General features: G+C 47.5%; 3 protein-coding genes across 3 annotated transcripts; 1 reads left to right on the forward strand and 2 right to left on the reverse strand.

The window, feature by feature from the left end:
* Positions 1 to 782: 782 nt before the first annotated feature.
* Positions 783 to 1,511, forward strand: LOC131188144 (gap junction beta-7 protein-like). The gene has a single exon (XM_058163189.1). It carries the CDS (start codon positions 783 to 785, stop codon positions 1,509 to 1,511), a length of 729 nt encoding a protein of 242 aa, XP_058019172.1.
* Positions 1,512 to 3,358: 1,847 nt separating this feature from the next.
* LOC131188307 (cytochrome P450 2G1-like) lies at positions 3,359 to 15,456 on the reverse strand. The gene is made up of 9 exons (XM_058163502.1): positions 15,234 to 15,456; positions 11,281 to 11,443; positions 11,044 to 11,193; positions 8,892 to 9,052; positions 7,888 to 8,064; positions 5,546 to 5,687; positions 4,769 to 4,956; positions 4,208 to 4,349; positions 3,359 to 3,757 (listed from the first exon to the last, which is right to left on the reverse strand). The coding sequence occupies exons 1-9, from the start codon at positions 15,411 to 15,413 to the stop codon at positions 3,576 to 3,578; spliced, it is 1,485 nt and encodes a 494-aa protein (XP_058019485.1). The 5' UTR covers positions 15,414 to 15,456; the 3' UTR covers positions 3,359 to 3,575.
* Positions 15,457 to 17,836: 2,380 nt separating this feature from the next.
* On the reverse strand, positions 17,837 to 24,582 carry RPS15 (ribosomal protein S15; the record flags this gene model as incomplete). The annotated part of the gene is made up of 4 exons (XM_058163200.1): positions 17,837 to 18,004; positions 19,712 to 19,946; positions 20,965 to 21,050; positions 24,442 to 24,582. Coding segments are annotated over 4 exons (576 nt in total), but the record flags the coding sequence as incomplete, so codon positions are not given.
* Between the last annotated feature and the right edge of the window lie 1,453 nt (positions 24,583 to 26,035).

Consider the following 26,035-nt stretch of genomic DNA (forward strand, 5'->3'; position numbering starts at 1 on the left):
CAAATCAGGCGTGCCTCTGCAGCTCTGCCAAAGTCCTAGCAAAGTTCTCAAGGCAGGCAGGAGACCAGAAAGTGACTTCAGCAAGATATATTAGACTTTGCCTGACTCAGAGAATGCCAGAAAGCAGATCCTTTATATAGGCCATGGGGTGTGGCTCCATGACTCAGCACTTATCCAGGCCTGCCCCTCCCTTCCTTCTGTCGCCGCCGCCTATCAATTCTCCTGAAGCGAGGGTCACTCCAGTCTGCAGCTGTTGGTAATTGACCTTCCTCAGGCTCACATGCTGTGGGGGAGGGGGAGGGGTCTAGTTGCTCCGTTTGCCTGGGCATGGAGCCAGAGCTGGGGGCTGGAGGTACTTCTTCCTCCTCAGCCTGTTTGGGCATGGAGCCAGGGCTGGGGCCAGGAGGGATACTAGGACATTCCTCAGCGTTCGGAAGCAGATAAGAAGGCCCCGGCTGCGGTGAAAGCGGGCGAGACACAACAGAGTCAAGTTTGCAGACCCCTGAACTAGTGGAACAGCTTGCCTTCAGAAATTGTGGGCGCTCCATCACTGGAGGTTTTTAAGAAGAGACTAGACAGTCACTTGTCTGAGATTGTATAGGTTCTCCTGATTGAGCAGAGGGCTGGACTAGATGATCTCCAAGGTCCCTTCCAACTCCGTTTTATATTATATTATAAGGGCATGATTTAATACAGGGCAGCCTCCAACAAACATGAGCAGCTAGCGTAACAATCACCATCTGCAATATTTTTCATTGCAGCCAAAAGCCACAGTCAACTCCATGGAGAAAGAAACAGTCACAACTCTGCTCAGTGGCACTGGCGGTCCAGCCCCACGGCTGTGTCGAGCCAGCCTGGCTGGTCTCATGGTTTTGCGTCTGGGATTCCTGATCTTAGGAGCCGCAACGGTTTGGCGGGACGAGTCGGCGGACCTGCGGTGCAATTCCACCCAGCAGAGCTGCCTCATTGCTTGTTGGGATGAAGCCTTTCCTATCTCCCCTTTGAATCTCTTCCTGTTGCAGGCGGCCAGCCTCCTCACCCACAGCTTGGCCTGCGTGTTCCTGTATCCCTCCCTGGACGTCCAGGGCAAGTGCCTTGGGGGGCAGAGCCAGCCCTGGGGCGGTGGTCTAGAGCTCAGGTTGCATTTGGTCAACCTCTTGGCCAAGACTCTTCTGGAAGGTCTCTTCGTGGTGACCTTCCACAGCCTCTACAGCCACTATCCAGAGACCCTCTATTTCCCCCCTTCTGTATCTTGTCCTGAAGCCACACAGTGTACGATCCAGGCAGCCAACTGGAAGGCGGCATTCAGCCTCTTCATAGCGGCGACCTCCTGGGCTTCTATCGCAGTGGTCGTCATTGCTTTGTGTCTTGCGATCAGGGAAATGCTCCAAACCACCTTCTCGGCCTGCAAAATGTCATCAATTGGAACGCCTCTCCTTCGTTCAGTGTGTTCTCTGCCTTCCAAGTGGGACTTTATGTGGAAAGGATCTTCTAGTGGGGTTCCAGTTTAAGGAGTCTGATATTATTTGGAAGTCTTCATCGTCACCTCGGCAGCCTTGTCTGGAGCAGGGGTCACCAACCTTTCGGACCTCAGGGACCACTAAATTCATAATTTTAAATCCTGAGGACCACTTATATGATCTGTCTAATGACTGGCTTGGTGGGCGTGGCTGGGTGATCATGTGTGGATGGGCGTGGCCAACTCACTCACATCAAGGGGCACCTCAATGTCACTCACATCAAGGGGCACCTCGCCAGCCTCTACTCACCCCTCTCCTCCCAGCCACTCCTCATCTCCCCACCCGGGTTTCTTAGAGCGCCAACAGGAAGCAGTTCTTGGAGCTAAGTAGCCACCATGAGAAAGAGTTGGCAAAACAGCTCAGTTCAAATTGGATCTGACCAAGAAGGAGGCTCATCAGAAGCACCTCACTGAGGACTAGGAGCATAGGCTTTCCAAGCAGAGGGAAGACCTGTGGGAGTGCAAGGCCAGGTACAGGCACCTGGAGGCTCAGTGGGCTGAGATGGTCAGTCAGTTCCAGGCCATGATGCAGTCCCATTGAAACAAGGCCCTCCGCCTCTTTGCCACCAGTAGCATTTCCCTCTAGCCTTTGTCCAAAGCCCTGCACCAGAAGGCTGAAGCAGACCCCAAGTCAGAATTTCTGTCCCCCTCCACCCCACACAAAAAGACCCTGAAGGGGGAGACTCTCTGCAGCAACACAAGCGTTCATTGCACGTATCCAGTCTAGGGGGTGCAGTTTGAGGATCCCTGATTTAGTGCAATATAAAAAATGCAAATAATTTTTCTGCGGACCACCAAAATTTTCTCACGGACCACCAGTTGGTGACCACTGGTCTGGAGATCAACTACAGGTCGTCCTTGACTTACAACCAGGAATGGGACCAGAATTCATTCTTTAGTTAAGTGAGTCAGGCTGCATTTTATATCTTTTTTTTTTTGCTATGGTCGCTAAGTGAATCAGAGCCATTAAGTGCATCCGGCTTCCCCTATTAACTTTGCTTGCCAGAAGGGATGAGTTCGGACGATGATCATGGGACCCCAGGATGCTGCAATTGTGATAAATACACGCAGGTTACGAGCCCAAAATCTGGTTGTGTGACTATGAGGGATGCTGAAGTGGTCACAAGGGCAGGTCTTAGGTAATGTTTGTCAGAGCCACCATAACGTGAAATGTTAAATGTAACAGAATGGTTGTTAAATCAAGAATTACCTGCACAGGTGCCTTGAAATGAGAGGTGGATAATGTGTTGAAAGACTGGGACTTTGTGATGCTCCATCCCCATCAAAGCGCCTGTGGGTTTATCCAGGGGTGGGCTTCAAAAATTTTAGCAAGGGGTTCTCTGCCCAGTTGCTGGGTGCAGGGTGGGCGTGGCCATGGTGGGTGTGGCCTAGTCAGCCTCCTGCACCATGGCGGGGTGGCAGGGTTTGCCCTCCCCAGGCTCCCCAGGCCTTTCCTCAAGCCTCGGGGGGGACGAAAACAGCCTCCCCAGGCTCCGGAGCCTTTCCTCAAGCCTCGGGGGGGGGGGACGAAAACAGCCTCCCCAGGCTCCGGCGGCCCTCTGGAGCAGAGGTCTCCAACCTTGACAACTTTAAGACTTATGGTATTCAACTCCCAGAATTCCTCAGCCAGCTTTGCTTTTTATGGTAACCTGCTGGGCAGATGACCATTTCTCTGGCTTTTGCTCACTTACGTCTTTTGCTTTGCTCTCTTGAAGCAATACCACGTAGGCCACCTAGATTTACCCAGTGATTGTGCTGGGACACAATAACAACCAGGAAACAAGCTCTGACACACACACACAAACACAGAGAGAGAGAGAGAGAGAGCTTAGAAGAAACCAGGGCTGCACCAGTTCAGGTCACCTGCATCCCCGCAAAGCTTTATATTTTCAAGGCAAACACCTGAAAGAGGCATCTTTTCCCAGCCCCTGAGAGATCCTGGCCCCGCTTGGGGCGCAGAGAAGGGGACCCGTGCAGCCCCTCCCCCCTCAAAAGTCCAGCTGGTGCAAAAGTCCAGAGGTAGGGCGCACTTGCCCACCTGCTAGGCTCCCTCCTCTCAGCGGGGGATGACCGAGAGCTCGTACAGAGGTGGGATGGTGGCAAAGCCGAACTCCTGGGGTGTCAAGTCGATGTCTTTGGGGTCCACCACGGGCTTTAGCCGGAACCGCTGCAGGATGGTGGTGAAGAAGAGGAAGAGCTCCATCCGGGCCAGGCCTTCCCCCAGGCAGATGCGCTTCCCTGTGAGGAGAGGCCAGAAGAAGCGGCTTAGAGCCTCCGGGCAGGTCCAAGCCATTTCCTGGCCAGAAGCTGGATGGCCAGGAGTCGCTCAGCACTCTCTGGGAAAGCCTAGAGTAGGGGTCTCCACCCTTGGCAACTTTAAGCCTGGAAGACTTCAACTCCCAGAAGTCCCCAGCCTGGGAATTGAAGTCCTCCAGGCTTAAAAGTTGCCAAGGTTAGAGACCCCTGGCCTAGAGGGCCACCTTCTCGCCTGGGTTCCTGAGTTGCCAGTGGGGGCAAAGGAGCGTCCAACATGCACAAGAACTGCTGAGGCAACCCCCAATCCCAGCTTGGCATGGCAACTGGAAAAGCAGGCCGTAAAAGGAAAAATCCCAAGGGCAGCCAAGGACCCTGGCCCGGGAGGGTGCATGTGTGGGGGGTGGAGAAAGGGGGGGATCGGTGTGGCTGTACCTGCAGAGAAAGGGACGAAGGCGTCATTCCTCTTCAGGCGCCCCTTCTCGTCCAGGAAATTCTCCGGGTGGAACTCTTCAGGGCTTTTAAACTTGGTGCCATCATTCAAGACGGTGCTGAGCAGGGGAAAGACTTCTGTGCCCTGAGGAAGAGAAGAGGCAGAGGGGCAGAGGTTCTTTCGCCCAGGTGGCACAAGGTGCCCAAGCAATCTTGGGAAGACGGCCAAGAGATGATCTTGTTTTTGCAGTGAGAGCGTGGGGGGGGGGGGCTGTTTGGACAGGTGCCGAATATCTGGCTTTTCCTACCTTTCTGTCTTGCCAATCCTTTGGGATCCCATCGACACCCTCCCCCACATCACACCTGGCCAGCTGGATGGGCAGAGAGGGGGCACTGCCTTTGGGCCATTAGCACTCTCCAGCTGAGGCTCCTGCCTCCTGGCCAGCCCTCCTTGGCCCCTTGATTTCTCTGCCCGATCCTGCTGGGCAGCCCAGCCAGCACCCAGGGTGGCAGCATGCCAGCCCCATGCCCTTTGGCAAGTCTCCCCCTCCCCAAGGCTCTGACCTTCGGAATGAGGTAGCCTCTGAATTCTGTGTCGCAGGTGACCGCATGGGCCAAGTTCATGGGGATGAGGTCGCTGAACCGCTGCACTTCATGGATGACTGCGTCCACGTAGGGCATCTGGCTCCGGTCTTCAATGTTGGGGATCCGGTTCTGGCCAATCACGCGGTCGATTTCTTCCTGCATCTTTGCTGGCAAGAAGTGGCCTTAACCTTAGTGGCTTCAACTCAAGGGTGAAATCTACTTACCTTCCTTACCGGTTCGGAAGTGTGCGCGCACATCACATGTACATGCAAAAAATACATTACTTCCTGGTTAAAACCAGGAAGTAATGATGTCCCGGGCAGGTGGGCGGAGTTTCGCTCTATCATCGCTACTGGATTGCTGAACTACTGGCCACGACTGCTACCGAATCGTGCGATCCGGTCCAATCCGGGAGCATTTCACCCCTGCTTCAACTGCACTCTCTCTGACGCATCTGGAACAGCAGCTGGGGGAGGGGAGAGGCCAAAGAACTGGACAGGAGAGGTCTCCACCTGTTGAGGGGGCTATTCTCAAGGGCCGTGGGGCTGGCATCCCATCCTTCGCCCCACAGTAGGGGAAGCTTCTGTCCTGACCTCCTCCATGGGTAGCTCTCAGGTTCTACCCAAGCCTTTATGCAGCTCATAGCAACTTCTCACTAGCCTAGCGATCCCGGTGGTACTTGCGGGGGGCGGGGGCTGCTTCCTGGCCTAGAGATGTACTGTGGTGGGGCTGAATAACCCTCCCCCCCAAAAATACCTTGCACTTCAGGGTACTTTATCAGCAACAGAAATCCGTATCGCAGGGTGGAGCTGATTGTCTCCGTCCCAGCAAAAAACAGGTTCAGGGTGGTCATTTCCAGGTTCTTCTGGTTGAATTCACTGTCTGGGTTGTCCTTCTCCTGAAGGCAAAGTGGAACCCAAGTGTGTGAGAAGCTCTGGTGTGGGGGGGGTTTCCAGCTGGGGTTGGGGGGGGTGCACACCAGGTGAGACAAGACTGATTGGAGGCTGACTAAGCCCCTGGTTTCACCAAAACAGAAATGGCCCCTTGGTCATAGCAAGTGGCCAAACTGGCCAAATGTTGTGTCTGCGCCCCCCGAGCCGGCCCTCCTGCCAGAAAGTGACTTGGAGCCGGGACTCCTGCCAGAAAGTGACTTGGAGCCGGGACTCCTGCCAGAAAGTGACTTGGAAAATGAGGGGGAAGGGCCGTCAAGACTTACCTCGGGAGCACCGGCTTCCCTGGCTCAGCTCCAGGAGCCAGAGGCAGGCCAGGTGGAAGAGATAACGAGGCCTCCATCCCCTGACACTTCCCACCCCAGGCCACGCCTTCAGACCCAGCTGATGGCAATCAGGCTTGGTGTCAGCCTCCACTCCAATCTTCATATCTTTTTGTACTTTTTATATTCAGTTGTTAGATAGCATGGGATTTTATTTCTAATGTAAATAGCTCTTGGATTCAAGTTAAGTAGAGAGGGCCCTTTAAGACTGTCGGTCTGACATAATTAAGGGGGGAGGGGAGATTAATGTTTTGAATTCAACAGGAATGTTTGAGCGCGAACTCTAACAGACATTGCATTCCTGATATGATTGACAGCCAGAGACCTGCGGAAGAAGATTACCACGGAACCCCGGGAAGGAGCTGGCATTGGACCAGACCTGATGACCTCTTGGGAAAGAGGAGGGAGTAATAAGGGGGATATAGATTGTTAGCCATATTTTGTCTCAGATTCAACTTAACACTGCTGCTATCCAGATGTACCTAGTAAAAGTACTTTTCTTTATTTGCAAATGAAGTCAAGGTGTATTCTTTCCTAGATATAATCAGAGGCAGCCTGACACTTGGTTGGATCCTAGATTTTGTAGGCAGGAGAGGAGGGAACAACAGAAGCAGGGGTGGGCAGGCCTAGGAAGTGCTGAGTCATGGAGTCACACCCCACAGGATATAAAGGAAGCAAGAGCTGCTGTGCCTCTTTGTAACAGGCAAATCAACTGATTAACTAAGAGCTGAAGTTTGTTACTGGGTGACTCATCGGTGCCGAGGGAGATAACAGAGACACTTGGCAGGCACTCGCTTATTTTCTGCCAGAGCTGATAGTGCCGGCTAATTAAGCCATCACTCGGACGGAGACGAAGGAGGACAGAACACCAAGGGATTCCCAGGGGATGGGCTTGTCTCCACAGCCAGGCCCCTTTCCTGCTTCACCTGTCTCCGTCCCCATCTCTGCCAGTGTCCCTCTGCAGGAAAGGAGCTGCATCTTTTGCCCTGTGGCAAAGCCCCCTGTGCCAGGGGTGCTAGTCAGCAGGTTCTGACAGGTTCTGGAGAACCGGTAGTGGAAATTTTGAGTAGTTCGGAGAATTCAAGGTGTTGGTCATCACCTTTAAAGCGCTCCATGGCATAGGACCGGGTTATTTACGGGATCGCTTACTGCCACCGATAGCCTCCCATCGACCAGTGCGTTCCCATAGGGAGGGTCTCCTCAGGGTGCCGTCGACCAGACAATGTCGGCTGGCGACCCCCAGGGGGAGGGCCTTCTCTGTGGGGGCTCCAACCCTCTGGAACGGAGCTACCACCAGCGATCCGCCAACTTCCTGATCTCCGGACCTTTTGACCTGAGCTGAAAATGTTTTTATTCCAGCGTGCAGGACTGGCCTAATGGGTTTTTAAATGGGGCTTTTATTGGGTTTTCTAGTTTCTAGCCAAATTCGAATATTTGTTTTTAAATCTGTTCTTAATTTTTGTATTTCGCTGTTTTATCCTGGCTGTAAACCGCCCCAAGTCCTTTGGGAGAAGGGTGGTATAGAAATTAAATAAACTTAACTTAACTTAACTGGCAAATACCACCTCTGGCTGGCCCCAGAGTGGGGTGGGAATGGAGAGTTTGCAATATTCTTTCCCCCAGGAGTGGGGAGGGAATGGGGATTTTGCAGTATCTCTCCCCTGGAGTGGGGTGGGAATGGAGATTTTACAGTATCCTTCCTCTGCCCACCAAGCCACAGCCCACAGAACTGGAAATAAAAACATTGAATTCCACCACTGCCCTGTGCCTACCCACAGCCTTGTAGCTGGGGGGAATCATCCTGGGCTGCCTCCACGTCTCTTACCTTCTCCATCTGGATGAGAAAGCAGTCGATATAGTCCCGGGGAGAGTTGGGGTCCAGGGTCTCTTTGTTCTTCTTCACCCTCCTGGCAATGAAGAGCCTCATGTCCTCCAGAATGTCATAGATCTTGGTGTGGGGCCCTGGGAAGTATCTCAGGAGGTTGGCATAGATATCATAGAACTGCGGGAAACGAGAGGGGAAAGGATATGGCTCAGTGCCTAAGACACCAAGCTTGTCAATCAGAAAGGTCGGCAGTTCAGCGGTTCGAATCCCTAGTACAGGTCTCCTGCCTGAGCAGGGGGTTGGACTATATGACCTCCAAGGTCCCTTCCAACTCTGTTACCGTAACGTATGACACGTTACAAAAGAGCTCATTCCAGCCGGTGGATGCCCAGCCAAAGGGACTCAATGAGATCAATTAATCAGTTAATGAATGCGGCATTTCAAGAATAAGTCAGCAGATGCTGTTTGCAGAATAAAGCTGATAGGAGAGGAAATTAAATAATCAAATAAACATATGAAGAACGGTTGCAGGAACTGGGTATGTCTAGTTTAATGAAAAGAAGAACTAGGGGTGACATGATAGCAGTGTTCCAATATCTCAGGGGCTGCCACAAAGAAGAGGGAGTCAAACTATTCTCCAAAGCACTTGAGGGCAGGACAAGAAGCAATGGGTGGAAACTAATCAAGGAGAGGAGCAACTTAGAACTAAGGAGAATTTTCCTGACAGTTAGAACAATTAATCAGTGGAACAACTTGCCTCCAGAAATTGTGAATGCTCCCACACTGGAAATTTTTAAGATACTATTTGTCCGAAGTGGTATAGGGTCCAAGGTCCCTTCCAACTCTGTTATTCTATTCTAATCTTGGAGATTTTTTCTTTCAAGGGCCCTTTCCTTCCCTCCTGGCTGCCCCCTGGGTCTTGGACCAAAGTTCTTATCCTTCCAAGCCACAGCAGCTGCCCAGCATCTTCGGACAGTGCCAGATTGAGAGAGGCGAGGAGCTACCTGAGACCAGCTGTTGCTCATTTGCCGAAAGCTGTCGTTCATCATCTTCATGAGAGCCAGAAATTCCTTGTCTTGGTAATCGAAGCGATTGCCGAAGACGATCGAACAGATGACGTTGGAGACGGAGCAGTTGAGGAAGAAGATGGGGTTGAAGGGCTTCCCTGGTGCGGAGGGAGAAAGAGAGAAGAAAGGAAGGGTCAACATGTCGTAGGAACCACTTAGGCCAGTGATAGCGAACCTTTTTCGGCACCAAGTGCCGAAAGGGGAGTATACGTGGGCTTTGGGCACGTGAGTCTGGGCCGCAAACCAGAAGAGGAGCTGCCCAGGGCACATGCATGTGCCGAAAAATGAACTTGGGCGTTCTCCTGGATGGACTTGGGCGTTCTCCTGGATGGACGGCTGTCATTTGAATTTCACCTGGCGGCCGTCTCCAGGAGAGCCTTTTACCAGGTTCGCCTGGTTCGCCAGTTGCGCCCCTTTCTGGACCGGGATGCCTTATGCACGGTCACTCATGCTCTCGTCACTTCTCGTCTGGATTATTGCAATGCTCTCTACATGGGGCTACCCCTGAAGTGCACTCGGAGACTCCAGTTAGTCCAGAATGCAGCTGCGCGGGTGATTGAGGGAGCCACACATTGCTCCTGGGTAACACCACTCCTGCGCAATCTGGACTGGCTACCTGTGGTCTTTCGGGTGCGCTTCAAGGTTCTGGTTACCACCTTTAAAGCGCTCCATGGCTTAGGGCCCGGGTACTTACGGGACCGCCTGCTGTTACCTTATGCCTCCCACCGACCCGTACGCTCTCACAGAGAGGGTCTTCTCAGGGTGCCGTCCGCCAAGCAATGTCGGCTGGCGGCCCCCAGGGGAAGGGCCTTCTCTGTTGGAGCACCTACCCTCTGGAACGAACTTCCCCCCCCGGTTTGCGCCAACTATCTGACCTTCGGACCTTTCGCAGTGAATTAAAAACTTATTTATTTATCCAAGCGGGACTGGCTTGATTTTTAAATTTTCAAATTTTTAATTTTTAGTAATTTTATATGGGGTATTTTAGTCTGGGTCAATTTGACGGTTTTAATTTGGCCATTATTGAATATGTATTTTAATTGATATTTTAATTTTGTATATTTAATTGTTTTAACCTTGGCTGTACACCGCCCTGAGTCCTTCGGGAGAAGGGCGGTATAAAAATTTAAATAAATAAATAAATAAATAAACTTATGGTTTCTACCAGTTACTCTTCCGTGTTTCTGGCACGCGTGTACACACGAGATGATCAGCTGGCTGGCATGCATGCTTATGCAGGAAAACAGAAGACCAGCTATTTCAGTTTCTGGTACTGCCGCCTGCATGCGCACCTAAAACCCGGCAGAGGAACGGGTGACGCTGTGCTTGCCAGGCGACATGGCTCCGCGTGCCACTTCAGGCAGGTGTGTCATAGGTTCGCCAATATGGGTTTAGGCCAAAGAGGGAAACAATTTTCTCCGGATTTTTGGGGGGAGAGGTGTGGGTTAGGGTTCCTCTCTTCCCCTGTACGTAATTATTTGGAGAGGAAGGGATGCCTGATGCCTCTTTGAATCAGCAAAGAAAGAAACCGCGTTCCATCATTCTCTTTTTCAGCCCAAGCATCTCCTGGACCAGAAGCCTTCTAGTCCGAGCCCCTGCTCAAGGTCTCCTGCCTCTCAGGTCATGTCTCTGCCCCTGTGATTCTATATTTATGTTCTGGACATCTTGACATCTGATCTCAGCATTGCTGTAATGGGTTGGATCAGTGGTGGGATTCAGCCGGTTCAGGCCGGTTCGGACAAACCAGTTAAATTGTTGGCTGGCCCCGCCCCTTCCTGCCCCTTCTAGGAGTCCCCACATGCCCCATTTTCGCTCCCAGGAGGCTTCAGGGAGGCCTCCTAGGCCCAAAACAGGGAATGGAGGCTGCAGCAAGCCCCTCGCAGCCTGTTTTCACTCCCAGGGGGGCGCAGGAGGCTGTGCTGCCTGTCACACCCCCTGGCCACGCCCACCACGCCCACGCCCACCTAGCCAGTCATTAGGGCAGAGAAACCGGTTGTTAAATTATTTGAATCCCACCACTGGGTTGGATGGTCGGTCGGTCCAGAGGCCTTTCACTGCCCTCTCTCCGTCTCCCCCTCCCCAGCCTCACCTTGGGTCTTCTGAAATTCCTCCAGCAGGAACTGGGCCTCCTCTTGAATCCGCTCCTGGATGGATTTCTTCCCCATTCCAAAATTCCTCAGGATGGTCAGGGAGAACCGGCGCAGCTGCTTCCAGCGCTCCCCCTCGGCAAAGGCCACCCCTGGGAACGGAGGAGAGCAATGGGCCCTGTGACCAGGAAAGGGGGACAGTCAGGCCTGCTTCTGCCCCGCCAGCCTGGAGCCCTCACCGTAACCCTGGAAGGTCCTCTGCAGGGTAGGGACGGTTTTCCTCCCGGAGAATTCTTCCGCCTTGTCAATCAGGGCCTCCTTCACTGCTTCATAGCCACACAAGACCACAATCGGGCGGTTTCCAAAGTAGACTGTGAAGACGGGGCCGTATTTTTCCCGCAGCTGCACAGGAACCAAAAGAAGAGATGGAAATACAGGCAATCCTCGACTTCCAACCACAATTGAGCCCAACATTTCTGTTGTTAAGTGAGACATTTGTTTCCTCCCTCCCTCGCTGTTCTGCTTACTTTCTTAAGCCTTCTTTATCCACACTGCGCGGTAGCATCTGCATTGGACATGCGTGCGAAGCGTGTGTTTGGCGTACACTGTGGATGCGTGCGCATGCATCACGTGTTTGGCACGTGTTTGGCACGCACTGCGCATGCGGTCGCAGTGAACCGGTGGCAAACCTTGGTGAATTTCACCACTGGGGTGACTTCACTTTTGCCTTAGACCAGTGGTTCTCAACCTTTATAGCTGCGACCCCTTTAATACAATTCCCCACAATGTGGTGACCCCTTTAATACAATTCCCCATGATGTGGCGACCCCAACCGTAAAATTATTTTCGTTTTGAATTTATCGCGCCTGAAGCCATATTGGATAGCGATCTGAACTGCTTGTGATTGCCTTGAGGACAGAAGCATTAAAGCGGAGACTCCTCCCCTAATAAGTTTATCGCGCCTGAAGCCAGATTAGGCTAGCGATTGGGAGTGATTGCAGCTGGCTTGAGAGGGAGACATCAGAGCAAAGATTTCTCTCTTTGTTAATTCATCGCGCCTGAAGCCGAATTCAGTTAGCGATTTGAAGAGACTGCAACTGGCTTGTGGAGTCAACCATTGGAGCGCGATTCTTCGACTCGCAAGTATACTTCCCATATTTCCGATGGTTTTAGGCGACCCCTGGCAAATCGTCATTCGACCCCCAACGGGATCCCGACCCACAGGTTGAGAAGCGCTGCCTTAGACTGAGCCGAGAGTCATTTAGCTCGCGGGACGGTTTTATGTACAGATGCAGGCAGAGCCGTTAGTGTGGCTCAGGCTGTAAGAAGCCTGTTATTAAAACACAGCTGCCTGCAATTACTGCAGGTTCTAATCCCACCAGGTCCAAGGTTGACTCAGCCTTCCATCCTTTATAAGGTAGGTAAAATGAGGACCCAGATTGTTGGGGGGGCAATAAGTTGACTTTGTAAATATACAAATAGAATGAGACTATTGCCTTACACACTGTAAGCCGCCCTGAGTCTTCGGAGAAGGGCGGGATATAAATGTAAATAAAAAAAAAAAAATTACACAGAATGTTTGCAGTGCAGCCACTGAAGTTGCCGTGAGGTACAATCTTAATGCCAAAAATCCTGCCTCATGAACCACCAGTTGCTTTGACAGTCCAGTTCTTGGGAACAGGAACATAAATATTGGTTGTTTACTAAATAAACGTTCCTTTACTCATCCTGTAGCACAATACGCTGGATACCTCTTAGTCCAAAGAAAAATTGCACAATTCCCTAAAGTCACACCAAGGCAGAAGAGAGCCAAACCCCACCACCCCCACACACACATACCTAAAGTATTGGAAACAAAGCTTCCAAAATTCCAGAAATCGGCTCTGGGGAATCTTTTGACAAAGGTGGCGGCATTTGCATCCTTCAGGTGTGTAGCTTAGGAAAGGAGAGATTTGCATTTCCTGATGTTTCATCATTAATATTCCAGACACTAAACTAATTAAAAATGGGTGGTAGGCAATGTATGAAAGAAAATGAATAGTTAGAAGCATAGATAGGATAGAAGGTATATAGAAACAAGGGAGAACGGGACAAAAAAGAAAAGTATAATTAAATGAAACGGGAGGGGGAATAAGGATGTAAATATGAGAAGAATAAGGAAACGAAGCTGATGTAAAGAAGGAATATATGTTTTATGTCAACGTATGTCATGTATTGTTGTTTTTCTTTTGTTTGGTCTTTTTTGTTAAAAAATAAATAAAAATAAAAATGGGTGCTAGGAGTGGTGGCTACGCTAGGTCAGGGGTCTGCAAACTGGCTCTTTTAAGACTTGTGGACTTCAACTCCCAGAGTTCCTCAGCCAGCAAAGCTTCTGGGAGTTGAAGTCCACAAGTCTTAAAAGAGCCAAGTTTGCAGATCCCTACTCTAGGTTATAGAATTGCTGCTCCCCAAAACAACCTTGTGTGTCATGCTTTTGGGCGGCGCTCGACAAGCTTCCCTCTGCCAGCCGAATAGTCTTGACAATGTTCCATGAGGAAAGCAAAATATTTTCCCTTGCCCCATCAGGCTCCTTTTAGCCTAGAAGTGTCCTCTACTCTTGGTTTGTGTGGCTGCTCGGGAAACGCTCGATCTGCTTGATCAGAAGGCGATTGCGCCAAATCCGAGATATGACGGCCAAGGGGGGAAAACTCCTTTCCCAGGCTTCACTTAGGTGTGAATGCCTAGATGGAAGCCGAAGAAGAAGAAAGGAAAGAAGACCAACCCATGACAAACTTCTCTTAAAGCTAAAATCCTATGGCATTTCAGGACCTCTCCACAATTGGATAAATGCCTTCCTATCAAACAGACAACAAGTGGTCAAAATTGGCAATGCTCTATCAAATCCTGTTCCTGTCAAAAGTGGTGTTCCGCAAGGTAGTGTTCTTGGACCAACGCTCTTCATACTATACATAAATGATCTCTGTGATCTTATTTCAAGTTATTGTGTTCTCTTCGCTGACGACATCAAACTATTCAATACCACTAACAATACTTCTACCCTTCAAAATGACCTTGACTTTGTTTCCGATTGGTCTAAAACTTGGCAACTTCAAATATCAACCAGCAAATGCTCAATCTTACATATTGGTAAAAAGAACCCTAATATCAAGTACAAGCTTGATGGACATTACCTTACTGACGACCCCCTCCTTGTCAAAGACCTTGGAGTTTTCATATCAAATGACCTAAGTGCCAAAGCCCACTGCAACTACATAGCAAAAAAAAAGCTCTAAGAGTTGTAAACTTAATTTTACGTAGCTTCTTTTCCAAAAACTTTACACTACTAACCAGAGCATACAAAACATTTGCCAGACCTATTCTTGAATACAGCTCATCTGTCTGGAACCCATACCACATCTCTGACATTAATATTATCGAACGCGTCCAGAAATATTTTACTAGAAGAGTTCTTCGCTCCTCCGAAAACAACAAAATACCTTATACCACCAGGCTTGAAATCCTGGGTTTAGAAAACTTAGAACTCCGCCGACTCCGACATGATTTGTGTTTAACACAGAGAATCATCTATTGTAATATCCTTCCTGTAAAAGACTACTTCAGCTTCAATCGCAACAATACAAGAGCAAACAATAGATTCAAACTTAATGTCAACCGCTTCAAACTTGATTGCAGAAAATATGACTTTTGTAACAGAGTTGTTAACGCTTGGAACTCACTACCTGACTCTATAGTCTCTACTCAAAACCCCAAAATCTTCAACCAAAAACTGTCTACTATTGACCTCACCCCATTCCTAAGAGGACTATAAGGGGCGTGCATAAGAGCACAAAAGTGCCTACCGTTCCTGTCCTATTGTTCTCTTCATTATAGTATTATATGCATACTTTTACTTATACTTTTACTTATATATACTTTTTCTCTCATGATGGGTTATTGTTTATGTTGATGATTGTATATACTGTTGTGACAAAATAAAATAAAATATATAAAAAAAAAGATTGGATCCCCCCAAAAAAGATTCAGCCCGAAGATTCTCACGGAAGCTACAAGGTAGGTGGTGCTGGAAAGAGACGGCTGAGAACGTTTGGGATCGCGGAGAAGGAAGATCCAGGGTCCTGGTTGAGGAGACCCAAGAGGGAGATGAGGGGAGAACATCTCTGCGACTTCACCTGGGCAAGAGAGGTGGACTTACCTTGAGGAGGGACGGCAAGGTTTCGAATGCCTTAATCTGCAGGCAATTCCCGATCAGAGGCAGAGGAAAGGGTCCAGGAGGCAGCCGGCCCCTGGCAGAGGACTTCCTCCAGATGAACAACAGGACGAGGCAGGAGAGGTAGGTGACCAAGAAAAAGGAGAGTGTGCTTGTCAGCTCCATGGTGTTAGCCTCTGTCCAGGCTCAGTGGGGTTGTGGGCATTTAACTGGGGCTGGGTTAACTTTGGCACCACTTCTGGGTTATGTAAGCACACTAGGTAAATATAGCAAATACATAATCACCGGTACTGGTGCCAAATCAGAAAGGGTTGGTTGGTTTGTTTGTTTGTTTTTGGTAACATGACCTAAGATTCATCTGTCATATCTCTGCAAAGTGCTTATGCCATGCCTTATCTCCTCGCTTCTCTTGGTTTTTCACCTGGTGCCCACAGGCATAGCTGCATTCCTGCCCGGGGATGGGCCTGGCATTGGGGGCCTCCCTCTGCCTCTCCACTCCAGGTCCTCCAAGGGCCACCAGAAGCCTCGGGACCATCGCCTCCCAGGCCAGCTCAAGCATGGGCGCCACGGGAGCTCCAGCAGCTGCACCGAGACCCGGAGGAGTGGGAGGCAGTGGCAGGCCTGGGGATGGGGGCCAAGCATTTCCTTCGGGCAGTGCAAGATCTGCTGGGGATTGATTGATATTGATTTAAAAGATTGGTAAGGCCTCCCATCTTAAAACATGACTTTGGGTAACTCATGTTTAAGAAGGGTGTTGTGCCCAGCTTGGTGGGAAAAATCTGCATCTGGCCAAAGCTAGCTGGCACAGCTGCAGGGAGGGGCAGCTGCTTCCAGCTGTTTTCAGGCCTTGACTTGGGGATCAGGAGCCCAGAGGCTCCCATTTAGGCCCAGATGAGTCTGGACTGCTGCTCTCCGGACTGGCATCTAGTGTGGCCTCCGATTGGGATTTCGGCTTTGCTGTTGGGCGCGCTGCAGGCCAGGAAACTCCTCTGCAGCCAAGAGCTGGAAATGTCCCCTGCGCAAGAACACCATAAAGTCCAGGGTCTCACGGTCCCTCAGGGCTGTGGGCCAGAAGCGAGGTGAGGCTGAAGCAGGACTTTTCCTTGTCTCTCCTAGGACAGCAAATCCCCCCACCCCCAAATGTTCTCAGCTCTGGGGATTGAAGGAGCCCTTCAGGACTCTTCATTGGGGATCGTCACTGAGAAGACCCCCCTCTGACCGAAGCCCTTCCAGAGGACAGGTCCCCACAAAATGCTTTGGGCTTGGCGGGTTGCAACCCACCAGGTTTGCCATGGAAGATTGTTGACCCCCAGGGAAGAATTCAGTGGGGAGAAAGTGCCGCCCCACCGGAGGACATCTGGACAAGACCAGGCTTGGCAGAAGGCGGATGTAGGAAATGCTCTGTGGGGCGTCTTCCCCATGACTCTATTTGCATCTTTTAAGTATTTTCTGGAAAGATGATTTTATCTAATGGGAAAGCCAGTTTACATTACCACACCTGGCACAGTGTAAACAAGTGTTTACACCACACCTGGGGCAATTAACCTGGGAACCATTGGGACCCTCCCTGGGAACCATTGGGACCCTCCCTTTGAATTGGCAGCACTCAAAGTTGTGCCATCTTCCCTCAGCTTGGGTGGCCTAAAGCCTTCCCCATTTGTTTGGCAGCAGGTGTGAGGCAACATTCATCTTGCCAGTTGTGTATATTGCTCCCAAGTGTGTCCCAACGCACAATTTCCAATCAGTCCCAGACAACTGTCATGACTTATGATGGAAATGCCAGGCTCTCCGAGTCATACGTCAAGGGCCATCTTTAGGCCTGAGCTTTGCAAACACAAGCCCACAACCCCAGCTGTAAGTATGACCAGTCCCAAAGGTGCTTTTTCAGGAGGCAACTGGACTTTTTTTTTTTTTGGCCTTTGAAGATGGTTTTTAAAAAATAAGAAAACCAAGAAAGTCCAGTTGCCTCCTGAAAAAGCATCTTCGGGACAACCATGACTTGGATGACAGAATTTCTACAGATGCAGAGCACTCCTTCTTATGAAGCTGCTCCCGAGTAGACAAATATATTTTTCAGACTATAAGACATTCTTTTTGTCTCCCCGAAGGGGGCAAAAATGTCTGTGTGTTTTATAGACCAAATATTGCTGGTTTGCCAGCATTTTTAGGGCCTCTACATGCCTGTTTTCAGCCTTTTTCTGGCCTATTTTCAGCTTGTTTTTGAGGCTTTTTTGGCCCCGTTTTTGAAACTTTTTTCAGCCCGATTTTTGGGCCACAAAAAGCCCCAGAAACAGGTTTAAAAAAGACTGGAAAAGGCCCAAAAAAAGGTGGACCAAAGACTTTTTGTTGTTGTTTTCCTCTTCTAAACTTAGGTGCGTCTTATAGAAAAATATGGTAGGCAGATTCCTGTTTGTAGAAGCAAAATTAAGTCTTATTTGACTATACTCCTCCCCCCCCCCATGGAGAAAAAAAATCACGTTATATTATGGTTCTTTAGCTACTACAAGAAGAACTGAAAATCCTACAAACTCAAAAGCATGACTGAAGTGAATTGGGGCCTTTCCTAGCCAAAGATGAGACCAGCCAGCTGTTTGGGAAATGTTTTTATTTACACATAAAAATACCCTTCCCCAAAACTCTTCTTATTTCAGAGGAATGAACCGAGATGAGTGAGTGGCCCCGATTCCAGGTCGACCATGTTTCACCGGCTTGTATGTGATGGAAAATTCTCCCAAATAGTGGCCAATCATTTCAGGCTGAAAGAGGAAAATATTTTTTTTTAAAAAAAAAATTAAATTAAAAAAAACATTTGTTTTCACAAAAAATATAATAAAAAGGAATCAGTGGTGAAATCTGAACCAGTTTGCTACCGGTTCGCTGGCCATGCATGCTAATCCGCGCGGCACAGCTGATTGTCGGAAACGCTGGTTCAGAGGAACTGGTAGGTTTTTTTAAATTAACTACCAGTTCGACCAAACTGGTAGCTTTTTAAACTACCGGTTAAATCAAACTGGTAGCTTTTTTTTTCTACCGGTTTGTCCAAACCTGTAGTTTTTATCACTACCGGTTCACTCAAACCAGAGTAAACCGGTAACATTTCACCCCTGAAAGGAATGTAAAGGTGAATCTTTCAGGAAGAAAGTAGGAAGAAAATAGTTTTATAAATTAGGCAGCAAATAGGTATTACGGATACAAAAGAAACGTCACAGCACATTTTCTGTTAATTCAAAAAACTCATTAGCTTCAAAACTAAAGTACAGGTAATCCTCAAGTTACAATCATTCTTTTAGTGACTGTTCAACATTACAACTGTATTGAAAAAAGTGACTTATGATCATTGCAGCATTCCCATGGTCACATGATCAAAATTTAGATGCTTGGCAACTGGCATGTATTTATGACGGTTGCAGTGTCCTGGGGTCATGTGATCCCCTTTTGCGACCTTCTGACAAGCCAAGTCAATGGGGAAGCCAGGTTCACTTAAGTGTTAAAAGCAAGTGCAGTCATTCGCTTAACTATGGCAAGAAAGGTCATAAAATGGGGCAAAACTCACTTAACAACCATCTCACTTAGCAAGAGAAATTTTGAGTTCAAGTGTGCCAGTAAGTTGAGAACTACCTTATATGAAGAGAGACACTCCCTCACAATATTGCATAAGATTTATTGTCTAAAGAGGTTTTGCAACACAGGATGGAGGGGAATTAAGTCATTCAAATAGAACAAACTCAGAATTTTTTTTATTTGCTGTTATGATCCATTTCAAAAGTTGTAATAATGGCAACTTGTTAAATCTTGCTGATGTACTTGCTATTCTTGTTTATAGATAGTGGGATTGTAAGACAGTCAGCTGATGACTGAAGCAACCTATGTTGAATAAAATAAATTGACTAAATCAGTCTTTTCAGGATTTGGTGCAGCTGCCAGATCATTTCGAACAGAATTTTGCTTCAATGTAGCTTCTCCCTTTCTTTGCTCCTATAAAGTTTCAAGGTCTAAACTGGGGAGTCCAAGTCTGGCAACTTTTAAGACCTGTGGACTTCAACTCCCAGAATTCTCCAGCCAGCCATGACACCTGTGGTCTAATCCCAGCCACAACAGATGTCCCACTTCCAACAAGGGTAAAGGAATGGTTATTTTATTCATTTTATTTTATTTTTAACGGATGTGGTGGCTCAGTGGCTAAGACGCTGAGCTTGTCGATCAAAAGGTCGGCAGTTCAGCAGTTTGAATCCCTAGTGCCGTGTCATGGGGTGAGCTCCCATGACTTGTCCTAGCTTCTGCCGATCTAGCAGGTCAAAAGCACATAAAAAATGCAAGTAGAAAAATAGGGACCATCTTTGGTGGGAAGATAACAGCGTTCCGTGTGCCTTTGGCATTTAGTCATGCTGGCCACATGACCAAGGAGACGACTTCAGACCGCGCAAATGGATCCCTTCCTCCCCTCCCAGCCTGTAATTCCTCACCTTTATCTCTACTTGGTTGAAGGTCTTTCCGTTGTACACGCCCACCATGCTACCCACCATCTCAGGAAGAATGATCATGTCACGCAAGTGGGTCTTCACCACTTCTGGCTTTTCCATGGGAGGAGCCTCCTTCTTGGCCTTGCGGAGACGTTTGAGCAATGAGTGTTGTTTGCGGCGCAGACCACGATTCAGCCTCCGGCGCTGGCGGGCGCTGTACAACTGCATCAGCTGCTCACTGGAAAGGAGGAGAGAGGCCCTGTCAGGTCAAAAGTGATGCCTGTCATCCAACATGAATTAAGTTCAAGGGACCTTGCGAGATAGCAAAAAGCATTTCCAATTGGGTGGATCTTGGAATGAATGCCAAATCCAAGAAGGGGGAGTTGGATCTGTAGGAGTAGAGCAGGCACAGCTGGGAAAGGAGTTAAACATGTCATCAGCCTAGAGTCCCTTACATTGCCACAAGCAATCCAAGTCCAGAACCCGCCTTGAATTCCCTGGACCTTTATCTAGTGCCAAATCAGATTTGAACTTTACGTGACCAGATTCTGGCTTGAGCAATAAATCTTTCGCATTGCAACACCTGACCGAAGCCATCTTGGCGTTTCATTGTTGCCACACTGGAGCTGAGGGATAGGGAGGGAGGAATTGAGATAGCTGGAACTCTGTAGCCAAAGCAAAATAATTTCTCTTGGGTATCAAGGACATTCTCACACCTGGTCAGAGGAAGGAGGGATGATGTCACCAGGCAACCAGATGGAGCTGTGATTGGACAGTTTTAGGAAAGTAAAATACTTTTACTTTTAATTAGGTGAAAACCACGGGCACCCTCAGAGTCGGTTTTCACCAGATATGTGCCAATATATTTCCAATAAAGCTATCCTCTGAGGAATCCACCTGCCTTGGAATTTTGCTTGCTATGGATCTATTACTTGGAACTTTGACATTGTGCCTGACAGGATCAGTGTCAACGCCTCCAACTCTTACAAGAAGAGTAGAACAACTCGTCCCCAATTGTCTTGTTAAAAAAATAATGCTGTCAATAATGCAATGAGCATCATTCTTTCCAATCAAGCATTTTCAACAAATGCTTTTTATCCAGATTGTGCTCCAGAGTTCTACTTCTGGAACAGGCTATCTTTTAAAGCCCCAACCCCCCCACTAAACAGGTTCAGACTGAATCTTTATCATTATGCTGGCTGCCAAATCTGAAGTAAAGGAGCAGAGGTGGTTAAATGAGAGAAGAGAGATCTTACTAAGACATGTCGAGGAGCTGGTCCAGGTCAACACCTCGGTAGGTGAATTTCCTGAAGGTTCGCTTCTTTTTCTGTTCTACTTCCGCCTGTTGAGAAATACACACAAAAATTGCATCCTGAAGTACGGAGAAGCAGTAAGGTAAGTAAACTGGACCTCTATGCACTCCTTTGTTTTTAACTCCAACCTATTATGTATCTGGTCAAAGATGCCTTATGATTTAATATATTCAGTCAAGTGCAATTTATTCAAACTAGAACTTTATTCAAAGTAAGAAATTGTGGCTAATCACACTATGTGGGATTGGAGGTTAAAACAATATGAAGAACGGTTGCAGGAACTGGGGATGTCTAGTTCAATGAAGAGAAGGACTAGGGGAGACATGATAGCTGTGTTCCAATATCTCAGGGGCTGCCACAAAGAAGAGGGAGTCAAGCTATTCTCCAAAGCACCTGAGAGTAGAACAAGAAACAATGGGTGGAAACTGACCAAAGAAAGAAGCAACTTAGAACTAAGGAGAAATTTCCTGACAGAATAATTAATCAGTGGAACAACTTGCCTCCAGAAGCTGTGAATGCTCCAACACCGGAGGTTTTTAAGAAAAGATTGGACAATCTTGTCTGAACTGGTATAGTTTCCTGCTTGAGCAGAAGTTGGACTAGAAGACCACCAAGGTCCATTCAAACTGTTATTTTCTTATTCTGTGAACCTATTATCTGGCCATCAGCCTTCCCTGCCTACACCTCATTACCAATATATCTACAGATAGCCCTGATTTACTATCATTTGCTTAACTATTTGTTATGACAGTGCTGAAAAAGGTGATTTATGAATGGTCCTCACACTTAAAACTGCTATAGCATCCTTCTGGTCACATGAACAAAATGTGGACCCTTGGCAACTAGCATGTATTTACAATGATTGCAGCTTTCTAGGTTAACGTGATTATCCAGTTCCCTGGGGGCTTCCACCAAAGTAAATGGGGGAAACTGGATTTGCTTATAGGCTGCATGATCTACTTAACGACTGTGGCAATAAAAATCAGGCTCATGACTCACTTGATATCCTAGTGCTTAGCAAAGCAAGTTCTGATCCTCACCTCTGTTATTCCTCAACTAAAGACCCACTTTCTTGCCTTTCCATATAATCAACTTCCAGATTACTTTCTTATTAGTTCTTATGCCTGGTCCAACTCCTGTGCTCAGATTAGCAATGGCAGAACCATCATGTACTTTTCCCATTCAATTTCATTTCAGTTAAAATTTTATTGCTATGACTGCAGATTGTAACACCACAAAACATAAAAAGAACACTTTTTTCTTAAACCATTCACACCTAACAGGTATAATCTTATTTATTTACAGATTATTAATCTCTCCAATCAAAGTTGAAAAGATCTCAGTGGCACATGATTCTCAATTAATTGTAAATTCAGATCAAAAACAAATTAAACAATGCCACATAAATAATAATAGACACAGAATAAACCAGTAAGGGGGGAAAGGGGGAGAAAAAGAGATCTACATTAAGTGGACCCAAAATTAAAATACTATTCCTCACCAGAGGGAGCAGTCACAACAACATTGTGGTCTCTGGGGGGGAAGAGTTCTTTTAACAGGCTTCCTACAAGCCAGGAAGGGAAGGCCATCCTGGTATCTAAGGGCCAGCTAATTAGTGTAAAACCTACTTGTAAGCCACCTAACAATAACAATAACAACAGAGTTGGAAGGGACCTTGGAGGCCTTCTAGTCCAACCCCCTGCCCAGGCAAGAAACCCTACACCATCTCAGACAAATGGTTATCTGATATATTCTTTAAAAATGTTGTTTTTTAAGTCACTCTGTAGTTAAGACAGCATACAATTTGAGAAATAAAGCATACTGTAATGTCCTAGAAAGTGCAAAGAACAACAACAAAGTGACTGGGGTCTGGAGGCTAAAACATGATGGAATAGTTGCAGGAACTGGGTATGTTTAGTCTAATGAAGGGAAGGACTAGGGGTGACATGATAACAGTCTTCCAATATTTGAAGGGCTGTCGTAAAGAAGAGAGGTTCAAAGGACTTGAGGGCAGGACAAGAAGTAATGGGTGGAAGATTATCCAAGAGAGATCCAACCACTAGGGAGAAATTTCCTGTCAGTGAGAACAATTAATTAGTGGAACGGCCTGCCACCAGAAATCGTAGGTGCTCCATCTCTGGAGGTTTTTAAAGAGGAGTCTGCCTGGAAGGATATAGAGCCCCCCTGCTTGAGCAGGGGGTTGGACTAGATGACCTCCAAGGTCCCTTCCAACGCTGGTATTCTGTAGGGGATGTAGAAGGTGCAATTGAGAAGTTTCCCCAAAGTTGGTGATCCTTGAGAGGGAGCATGAAATGGGCCCTCCTAATGTGTGTGTGCCCACACATGTGCAAATGTTATTGGGGTGAGAAGATCCTACAAGCATTCAGGTCCTAAGCCATTAATGGAATAGAATATGGAATAGAATAGAATAGAATGAGAGTTGGAAGGGACCTTGGAGGTCTTCTAGACCAACCCCCTGCTTAGGCAGGAGACCCTATACCATTTCAGATAAACGGTTGTCCAATCTCTTCTTAAAAACTTCTAGTGTTCGGAGCATTCACAACTTCTGGAGGTTACAACAGTGGATGTTTTTAAGGAGGGATTAGACCACCACTTGTCTGAGATGAAATTCACAACCATTATCCTTCTGCCCTCCAAAGCAGGCAGGCCCTGCTCTCTCATCACTTCCAATGGATCCACATTCTGGCTACACTTCCACCTCCCTCCCACCCAAAAAACCACCCACGAATGCCTCTTATCTCCCCTTTCCACAAAACGCTTCCGCATTTTAGAACCCATTATTTCCAATCCACAGAATAGGGGGAAGCCGCTCAACGCACAGTGGGCCACCACGTGTGATGGCTACACAAAAAGGAAGCCATTCAGAAGGCGAGGCAGGAAACCCCCTTGCTATAACTGTCAACCCCTCCCCCACACCCCATAACTTCTCCATGGGTCGTCAGCAAGCTGCGCATTCAAGCACTGAAATGCTATTAAAGGGCTCCAGGAATCCAATCCAAACCACGTGCATTGTGAGCCTTTATTTATTCATTGTAACCTTTTCACCTTTTCTGGCTCTGGGGAACTCTGATAACGCTCAGAGGCACTGCTTTTTTAAAACGTCTTTTCCTGATCTCTCTAGAGATACTTGCTCTGAGGCTTTTATGAGAGCCCTTCTCCCAAACGGTGGTTCTGGCAGGATATGCTAGTCCTGGGCCTACACATAATGCTCGTCTTTGGCTCATCTCTCTTCCATTTTCTCCCGATTTTCCCTTCCTTCCCGTCCCGGCCCTTCTCATCTCCTTCTCCCATCCCTTTTTCACGACTAAAGCGACCCAAAGAGGCCGCCCTTCCTCTCTCTACAGTCGGATGGATGCAGATTTCAAAGCCCGAGCGAAACTCTCTTCAAATTATACGCACCATCTTTGCCGCAGTCTTCTTCGCGAAAAGGCCGAACTCTCGCGCGACCCAGCTCTTGGTATCGCGAGAACCGCCACTTCCGGTCGCAGGGGAATGACGACTTTCCCAACTTCTTTTTCTCTCCCTCCAGCTTCGAAGCGATCACTTCCGCCCACAGTTGGGAAAGGACGTGATGCGCATGCGGAACTTCGGAAAAGAAAGTTTAGGTAGAGTTACTACTGTGCTCCCCCCCTTTTTTTTTTTAACCATTTCGATTCCTCCATAAGACAATATTATCTTAATGGAAAATAAATCATAGTAAACGGGATAAGAGAATGTTTGTTATTGACCATTTGTATAATTTCAAGACACCGGAATGCTAATTATAGAAAAGATTCAGGACGATTTTACAAAATCTCTTGGAAGGAGATTTTTAAGACGGTACTACCGGGATTTATTTTTTTTTTTGAATTCAGCTGTGGTCTTTTTGAGCCCCAGATGATAGAAACCAACTAGGATTTTTCTATTCATGCAAGGGTGGCAAATTTATATATAAATTTATATATTTTTATTTTTTATTTATTTTATTTTGTCACAACAACATATGTAGGTATCATACAAAAAGATTATATAGTAAATAAACACATATATGGGTAAATATAAGGAGGTATAAGCATATATATAGGAAGAAGAAAAGAAAAACAATAGGACAGGAACGGTAGGCACGTTGTGCGCTTATGCATGTCCCTTATAGAATGGGGTGAGGTCAATAGTAGAAAGTTTTTGGATAAAACTTTTAGGATTATGGGAAGAGACCAGAGTCAGGTAAAGTATTCCAAGCACTGATGATTCTGTTACAGAAGTCATATTTTCTGCAATCTAGATTAAAGCGGTTGACATTAAGTTTAAATCTATTAGTTGCTCTAGTATTATTGCAATTAAAGCTGAAGTAGTCTTTAACAGGAAGGACATTACAATAGATGATTCTGTGAGTTAAGCTTAGGTCTTGTCGAAGGCGACGGAGTTCCAAGTTTTCTAAGCCTAGGATTTCAAGTCTGGTGGGATAAGGTATTTTGTTGTTTTCAGAGGAATGGAGAACTCTTCTTGTAAAATATTTCTGGACACGTTCAATTGTATTGATGTCAGAGATGTGGTGAGGGTTCCAAACAGGCGAGCTGTATTCTAGAATTGGTCTAGCAAATGTTTTATATGCTCTGGTTAGTGTGGTGTTTTTGGAAAAGAAGCTACGCAAAATTAGGTTTACAACTCTTATGTATGTATTTATATATATATGTATATATATGTATGCTTTTATACAGCTGTCTAGCTCAGGGGGTCTCCAACCTTGGCAACTTTAAGCCTGGCGGACTTCAACTCCCAGCAAAGCTGGCTGGGGAATTCTGGGAGTTAAAGTCCGCCAGGTTTAAAGTTGCCAAGGTTGGAGACCCCTGATGCTAGTTGACACAACATTAAAAGAGACAACCACCCACTGTAATGTTCCTCTACCCAGTGACTGAAATCCCTGGGAAAATAGCCAGATCTTCAAAGCCTTGGTAAAGGTTCACAAATTGGGAGTTTATAGGAAGACTTTTCGCACGGTTTTTTCTCAAACTTG

Source organism: Ahaetulla prasina, chromosome 1 (assembly GCF_028640845.1).
Source record: "Ahaetulla prasina isolate Xishuangbanna chromosome 1, ASM2864084v1, whole genome shotgun sequence".
Classification (NCBI taxonomy): Eukaryota; Metazoa; Chordata; class Lepidosauria; order Squamata; family Colubridae; genus Ahaetulla; species Ahaetulla prasina.

Coding starts and splice junctions, on each gene's coding strand:
- LOC131188144 (XM_058163189.1), top strand. CDS start 783: ATGGAGAAAGAAACAGTCACAACTCTGCTCAGTGGCACTGGCGGTCCA.
- LOC131188307 (XM_058163502.1), bottom strand. CDS start 15,413: ATGGAGCTGACAAGCACACTCTCCTTTTTCTTGGTCACCTACCTCTCC. Junction 9,053..11,043: donor GGAATTTCAGAAGACCCAAG/GTGAGGCTGGGG, acceptor CCTCCGCACCAG/GGAAGCCCTTCAACCCCATC. Junction 5,688..7,887: donor TTCTCATCCAGATGGAGAAG/GTAAGAGACGTG, acceptor CTTTGCCTTCAG/GAGAAGGACAACCCAGACAG.